An 8,146-nucleotide genomic window follows, 5' to 3' on the forward strand; every position below is an offset into this window, starting at 1 on the left:
GGCAAAAATGATGGAATGCGTTTTTAAAGTGAGGAGTGTTTTGAAAGAGATTAACAGCAATGTATCTTTTATTGTAATAATTTTAAAATTTAGACATTCACCAAATTTTTGACTACACATCATACATCTTGATTGTAAAAATGACTGCATACTGTTTATTAAAACTCATAGAGCTACACACTAAAGGGATACATTTTGCTGAAAAAAAAGTCTGTAGATGTCATATGGGAGAAACTTTAGGATAACCCATTCAACTCACAAAAGAAATCTCAGGAAGGACAAGTGATTCACCCATCATCTGAAGTAATCAGAGTAGCAGGCCTGAAGCCTACTGACCCCTATCAAGGAGTTTCCAATTTTTAACCTTGACTCTAAGTAAGAAATATGTCCTAGCAGTTTTCTATTCCTGACATAATAAATTACAAGTTTAGCGGCTTAATACTCATTTACTGCCTCATAGTTCCACAGGTCAGAGGTCTGGCACAGTATCACTCTTCTCTTCTGAGGGTCTCAGGAGGCCAAAATGAAGATGTCAGCTGGTCTGGGCTCTTTTCATCTGACACTCCAGGGAAAAATCCATTTCCAAGACCATAGAGGTGACTAGCAGAGCTCAGTTCCGTACAGTCGTGAGACTGAGACTGTTTCTATACACGCCGTCGCCATTCTGGGCTGTACCAGCAGCTCGTCTTAGCTCCCAAGCTCCCAGCTCCCGGCATCTTCAGAGCCAGTAACAGCAGGTCACAGCCTTTTCACATTGGGATTTGACATCCCTTTCTACCCAGGAGAGCACTCTGCTTTCAAGGAACGATGATGTGATTACTTGGAGCCTTCCCAGAAGATCCAGTATAATCTATCTTAGAGTTCACTAGTCACTGTGCTTATATCCATGTCTTTTTTTATAGACGTTACACTGGGGGAGGTGAGAGCCATGGGAACCCAAACTGCCTAACACATGCATTTTACACAATGACCTAGTACAGAAACAGAAGTGAAACAAAAATTAAAATACTTATCTTTATAGAATTTAGCACTGATGTACTTTTTTAAATTGACAATTAACACTGTTTTTAATCATGTAGACGTTCTGAAGTATCAATGACAGTAACACTCTTTTAGAAAATGCAGTATACCATTAACTGTGGTCATTTTGGTGTATGAAAAAAATCCTGCTAACAACACATTTATTCGACATCCCACTATACAGGCCATCGCCTGTTATAGGTTGATCAGCTGCAACCTGTAATTCTGACAAAAAGCCCTCATGCCCTTTTACTTCCTGGGCCTATGTAACACCCAAATTTATATGCAAAGTTATGAGACTAATCACAAGAAAAACAAATCCAGGCTGGGGAACATTGAACGAGATAACTTAGCCAGTATTAGTCAAGGCTATCAAGGTAATTCAAAAATGAGGAGAAACACAAACTGTTACAAACCAGAGGAGACTGACACATGACAAATAAATACAATGTAGTGTCCTAGATTAGATCATGGAACAGGAAAAAAAAGATATTAGTAGGGAAATTACTGAAATTCAAAGTCTGAAGTTTAGTTAATAGTAACCTATAAATGCCCCTGAGTCTTGACAAATGTACTTGACAACGGTTTGGATGCTAGCAATGGGGAAACTAGGTAAGACATAAGGAGTCTTTACAACTTTCCTGTAGATTTAGCACTTTTTTTTCTGGTATCAAGAATCGAACTCAGGACCTTATGCTTGCCAGACAGGCGCTGTCCCACTGAGCTGTATCCCCGGTCCTCAGCCCTATTTTCAAATGAAGTTTATTTTTAAATGTTACAGGACTGAGCACCTGTGCAAAAACTCCTGTGGATGCTGCGTCTCCAAAGTGGTCCACAACCCAAACATTCTTCACAACCACTGCTCAAAACCTCTTATGCTCTTCTTAACCATCGCTTCCTAAGAACTCTGCCTTCTTCCTGCACCACCCACACCTAAAATCAGAATTTAGCCTGGGCCTAGGGGACAAGCAAAAAGGAATTACTATGTAAGCAGAACGGAGTTTGAGTTCGGGAAGATTTAAAAATCTGGAGACAGATGACGGTGATGCTTGTATAGCAGTATGAATATACTTAATGTCACTAAGCTGTATACCTAAAAATGCCTGAAACAGTAATTCTATGTGTCTTTTACCACAATTTTTAAAGAGTTATCTACACATGCTATAGCATGAATAAACCTTAAAAAAATTGTGAAAAAAGCCAGACCCAAAAAACTACACATTATGAGATTCCATTCATAACAAGTTCCAAAAATTCGCTGTGGTAAGAGCTGCACATATCCACAAATACACTACCAAACCACTGACATGTTCACTTTAAATCAGCGAACTATACGGTGTATGAATTGTTTCAATAAAACTGTCAGAAAAAACTTGAACTGCTTTTCAGTGTAGGACTACATTTATTAGACTCTAGAAAAAGATCAAATCATCTGGAGATCATAAAGGAGACTATAAAACACACTGGAATGAAGTTGGTCAGAGGCCTTTATTCTGGTCCTCACCATTCGTTAAGCCGCCTATGCAGAACAATTTCTGCCCTATGCAGCAGCAGCTGCATCCAGGCCCGATGTGGAAGACACACACGGGTGGAAGACCTGGTAGAGAAAAGCTGTCAGTGGAGACCTCTGCTTATCCCAGCTCAGGGAAAGGTAGAACAGGAAGAGGATGTATGTGCACAGAGACTCTTCTTCAAAGCTGAGGCCTGCAGAGAGGGCTGAGCTGAAAGATGCAGAGAAGACTCACGAAACTGCTGAGCTCAGCAATCAATCCAAAGTACCTAAAAATACAAAGAGCAATGTGTAAAGTAAGGTATTTCAGCAGCTGGATTACTGTAACACATTGGGAAAGTTAAAATACAAGGGGCATTGAACTGGCAGCAGTTCTAATTCTGAGGAACAGCGATCTAAAAAATACCTGTGGAAAAACAGGACATAACTAAATGCAATCAGTTGAAAATGAAGCGTATCAATCTACAAGTTAGCATCAGAGGTGGGAAAAGGGCTAAGGAGAAATGTCTTAGGTAAGAAGCATTCACAGAGACGATACTTTGGGTGAGTGATATGAAATAAATAAAATAATCTCTCTAAGCTATATTCTTTTCAGAAAGTTCCAGTTTAAGATTGGGCTTCTACGTTGTACGCCATCCCAACCACATTTACATTCATAAGGAAAATAGGTTTTTCAAAGGTGTAAATTTCAACAGAGAATAGGAGAGCCATTAGCAAGTAAGTGATTCAAAAAAAAATCGTATTACCAAAATCTGAAGCAGATTTATAAATAAAATGGAAGAAAAATGGGCCTGGAAGAACACAGAGAGGGCTGCAGGACAGGAGGGAGCCCATCTGCCTAAGGAGAACCACAAGACTCAGTCACCAGAAGTGACACAAAGAGATGTAAGATGAAAGCAGGTTAAGGACCCACGTTTCTGTATGCAAACAGCTGCCCCCACACTCTCCTCACAACCCTCCTCCGTGTACAACCTAAAGGAAGAAAAAATAAAAGCACAGGGCCATCTTCTAAAGAGCAAGTAAATCATTAGGAGAGTAGAGAAGCCACTCACGACACCACTCTGGCACTAAAACATTCCGTCGTCTGGTCTTTGGGAGCTCCAACATAACGTCCCACTCCTATCCACCCTAAACTAAAGGTGCCAGGGAACAACCACCTCTACCACTACTACTGCACCACGCACATACACACACATACGCACACACAGACACACAGACACAGCTTCCACAAAGCCTTCTTACTCTCTCATTCTAAACAGAATGAAAATCACTGGGTATTTGAAGAAGGCCTACACAAGTAAAAGGAGAAAGCAAAATTGATTTAAAAGTCCTAGAATAAAACATAATTCAGGAAAAAGCAAAAACAGAAACATTTCTAATTTATTTAAAATAAAATTGCATCCACATTCAATAATGGCAAGTTCCCACTGAGATCAAATGATAAAGCTAAGTAGGAAGAAACAAACGAGGAAGGAAAATCTTTCAGTTATTGAACAAGTAATAAGAACAGACAAATCTAAAGGCCAGGGATGCCATAAACACAAAATAAGCCCAGCCTCTAAAGCTCCCTTTTGCCCTGAGGGCATCTGCCCATCTGAAAGAGAGCACTGAGAAAGTGTCATGTGACTCTGGCAAGCTGAGGGAACCATCAGACTCTGCCCTAGTGGGGAGGTCCCATAACCCCCCTTTTTATGCTGGAGTTACAAAAGGTTACACCCTCAGAGTGAGGCTGAACCAAAATTATCTCACTGACCTGCACTCTGGGTGTGTATCACCATGATAGTCCAGAAACCTTCAGGTCTCATATCCTGATTAAGGAGATTGATAATGCCCCTAGGAGCCTTGCAGGAATAAACAAAATCTTCTCTGGTGAAAGTCATCACTACACAAGCCTCAAATTAGCTAACAGATAATTTTTTTCAAATGTAATGACCAGTGTACAAAGACAGTACAAAGAGAAACAACAGACAAAAAAGACAAATTCAAAAGATTGGATATTGGACTGGACAGACTACAAATGCTTCAAAAGGCTATGGATATTAGATTGGATATTACACTGGACACAGACTAAAAACAATTGTGTTTAACGTTTAAAGAAATAGAAGACAAGCTTCAAAGGATCTGTAGAAAATACAAAAAAAGTAATAAAACAGATTTTTAAAGAACCGAATAAAACTCTCAGTATCAAAAAACACAAAAACTGAAACTAAAACAAATTTTTAAAGTTTAAAGGAGATGAAAGAACTAAAGACAGAATTAAACTAAGTGTCAGAAAATCAAAGAGAAGCAAAATTTGGTTTGAATCTTCATATACGTTTAATAGGAATCAGAGAGAAAGGAGAATGCAAGAACAAAGTAGAGCCAATCTCTGAAGAGATACTGGTAAAGAATTTCCAAGGCATATGAAGGATGTCAGACCAGTTTTAAGAGCCCAAGCCAACGACACAAAAAGAAATCTGCATCTCTATCCATCAAAGTGAAACTCATAGTCAATTTATAAATATTAAGCACTCAATTATGAACAATATATAAATTTGTATACACCTAATCACATGGTCTTCTATAATGAAAAATAGACTCAGAAATGTAAATCAAAGTAATCTTCAGTCACAGTGGGATACTTTTAACATACTGTTCTCGTAACTGATAAAAAAAGGAAGACAAAAGAAATTCAGTAACACAAAAATATGAACAACATAACAATGAAATGTGACAGTGTACCCAATAACTACAGAATGCACTTCTTCAAGCACACAAAGAACACTGTCAACGCTGACTACACCCTTGGCTATAAAACAAAGGGACAATAACAGAAGTTATGTTTAAGAAAAATTAGTAGAAACTAAGATGCTTAACAAAGATCTACAAGTAAGAGAATTCTCAATAATCTAGGCTTGGAGCCTACCATGGGAATGTATCTTAAAAGACACTCAGAAGAGTATCTCAAAAGTGCCACCTGCCTAGGTTGACAGACACAGAATAGAGCAGTAAAAAGAATGAAATAAATGAAGAAGAGACTTAGGATGGTCATGATGCTTAAAGGAGATAATGAAAACACCCCCTTAGGGTGAAGGTGAGAATGAACTGAGGGCACAAGGCTTTCAAAAGCTACTCAAGAGCTGGGCATGGTGGCGCACACCTGTAATCCCGGCCCTCGGGAGGCTGAGGCAGGAGGATCATCGCGAGTTGGAAACCAGCCTGGGCTACAAAGTGAGCTCAAGGCCAGCCTGAACTGCATGGTGAGACCCTGTCTCAAAAAGAACAAAAAAAAAAAAAAAAGCTACTCAATCAGTTTATATATATTCAAGAGTAAGATTTAGGAATTAAACAGCAAACCTAGCTGACAGAAGGTAGTTAATTAAGGGAATGTTTCAAATATTTGTTATTTCAACAAGATTCAGTTAGAACCCAACTTAACCCAAAATTTCTAAGAACAAACAGATATAAGCAAATGGATAATATTCCTACAGCAAAATAACCACTTTATGTGAGCTATTGACAAAAAGAAAAAAAAAAGGTGACATTTTAAATGCTGACAATTGTTTCTGGCCTCTAACTTTATGATGGTGGGGTAAGATTTATACTTAGGGATAGAAACCTAGTTTGAATTCAAACTTTTGAATCTAACTAACTCTACCAGTTTTTTGTATTTCCTCCCACTTTTTTATGGTTGGCAATTTTCCAGTAGAAGTTCTAATTACCCAAGGGTAGAAACTGAATCTCACTAGATGAGGCAAGTCAATTTTTTCTATCCCAAGAGGAGGCAAAGAGAATTATCCCTATACAAACAAGAAAGAACCAGGCATATTTTCAAACTCACATCATAGCATGAAAAGGACCAGTGGAAATAACTGCCCCCTCGTAGGGAACTCACCTTCCAGAAAAGCAAATTCATCCACAGCTTCTATTGCATTATCTGAAACACAAGGTAAGGGCAAACCTTACTAACACTGGTCATGTGAACATCAGCCCTCAAACACAGTAATCCACACAATAAAAGGCATGGGGCTATATCAGTATGTTCCTCGCTGTCTACACATCTATTCCCACTCCACCACTAACCCCTATATATTTGTTGTCGCTCTACAGGGGTAAGAAAAGCCCAGACAAACCATTCAATTACAGGGAAAGCTGGAACCCTCCTACAATTGAGGTCTTACACCTCAACTCAATTGTTCTCTTTGTTCTGAGTATCAGAGAAGAGTTTGGCAACATGGTAGAGAGTGTGGGATATAGTACATCAAAGTTTCCACATGTGCACGGGTTACCAGCTAGACAAAAACGTTATCACAAACCAAACTTCAATTTTCACAGTGATGCCTCCTCAGCCTGCAAAAGGTAAGCCTGGCCCAGTCGGCCTCCTTGTCTACCCCCGGATACCACAGTGACACTCTACCCAAGTCTCTCCTCTGGAGGGTTTTTCTCTTTCCTTGTTGAGCACAGCAGTAGGCATCTTTTGCAATGGTCTCCACGAACAGTTCCTGTAAAGCAAACAAGCAGAGGAATGACAATGGGCTCTAGGCCACTGAGGGGTGAGCATTCCTGTCTTAACTGGGGAAAGGAAGTGGATTCAGGCACACGGAGAGGTTCTGGGGCCAAAGCTGCCCTGGACTTCATGAAGGTGGTTCTGCCCTGCACTCTCCATTAAGCCAGAATGACACCTCCATCCTCAGTTACTTGTAAATCCATCCTGTCCGTTCACTACATTCCAACGTGACCATGCGAGCCATGCGACAAACTAGAGACTAACCAGCCCTCGCAAGGAGGGCGGTGATTAACCCACCCAACCATCACTGTGAGGCTCCTCTCCTTAGCTTTTTTGTCAGCCCCTAAACGCGACCCTAGCACCCTCACTTCCGGCGCCTCCGCAAGCCCCGCCCCCTGGAGGCCCCGCCCCCCGCGCGCGCCACGCTCTCCCTTCCCCGAGAGCCCTCGCGCTCCCGCCGCACCGCGGCTCGCGCCAGAACGAAGATGGCCTCCTGTCCCGCGAGCGTCACGTCGGGGTCCGCCTTCACCAAGGCCTTCACTCGCGCCAGAGGCAGCCTGGAGAGACGAGCCCCGGGCCCGCTCGTCGGGGCTTGGGGTTGCGGGGCTGCTACTTCCCCTCCGGGCCCCTCCTCCTCCCGGGGCGTCCCGCTTCCAGCCGCCGCCGCCATCCGCGCCCTAAGCGTGCTGCGCGTGCCCGCCGACTGAGCGCGCGCATGCGGCGACGGCCCTTTTCCCGCGGGCTGGTGGCCACGCCCTCTGCGGCGCGTGGCTCCACCCCTCGCGGGGTTAAGGGTGGCGCCCGGAAGCCCCGGCGGGCGTGGGTGCTTGTGTTGGGTCGGTGTGCATGCACTGATGCTTCTTGCGCTTCTCTCCGTCTCCTTTCCCGATTGCCCTTCCGACGCCGACCCGCCCAGTTAGGTCCAGGCACTGCTTCTTTTCGGGAAGACGGTGGCTGTGCCGTGTTGTGCTGGGAGGCGCAGCCTGGTCGGGAAATCCCCATATCCAGCTCTCGTCTCAATCAACGCTGTGAGCCGGGCGTGGTGGTGCACGCCTATAATCCCAGCACTCGGGAGGCTGAGGCAGAAGGATCATTGTGAGCTCAAGGCCAGCCTGAACTGCATAGTGAGA

At 42.7% G+C, this 8,146-nt stretch overlaps 1 protein-coding gene across 1 annotated transcript; it reads right to left on the reverse strand.

Moving 5' to 3' along the window:
• Positions 1 to 2,402: 2,402 nt before the first annotated feature.
• Positions 2,403 to 7,749, reverse strand: Pole4 (polymerase (DNA-directed), epsilon 4, accessory subunit). Its single transcript, XM_005385473.2, has 4 exons — positions 7,480 to 7,749; positions 6,927 to 7,011; positions 6,405 to 6,446; positions 2,403 to 2,799 (listed from the first exon to the last, which is right to left on the reverse strand). Exons 1-4 carry the CDS (start codon positions 7,684 to 7,686, stop codon positions 2,786 to 2,788), a joined length of 348 nt encoding a protein of 115 aa, XP_005385530.1. The 5' UTR covers positions 7,687 to 7,749; the 3' UTR covers positions 2,403 to 2,785.
• Between the last annotated feature and the right edge of the window lie 397 nt (positions 7,750 to 8,146).

The sequence above is a fragment of the Chinchilla lanigera genome, unplaced genomic scaffold, assembly GCF_000276665.1.
Source record: "Chinchilla lanigera isolate Chin_1 unplaced genomic scaffold, ChiLan1.0 scaffold00023, whole genome shotgun sequence".
Lineage (NCBI taxonomy): Eukaryota > Metazoa > Chordata > Mammalia > Rodentia > Chinchillidae > Chinchilla > Chinchilla lanigera.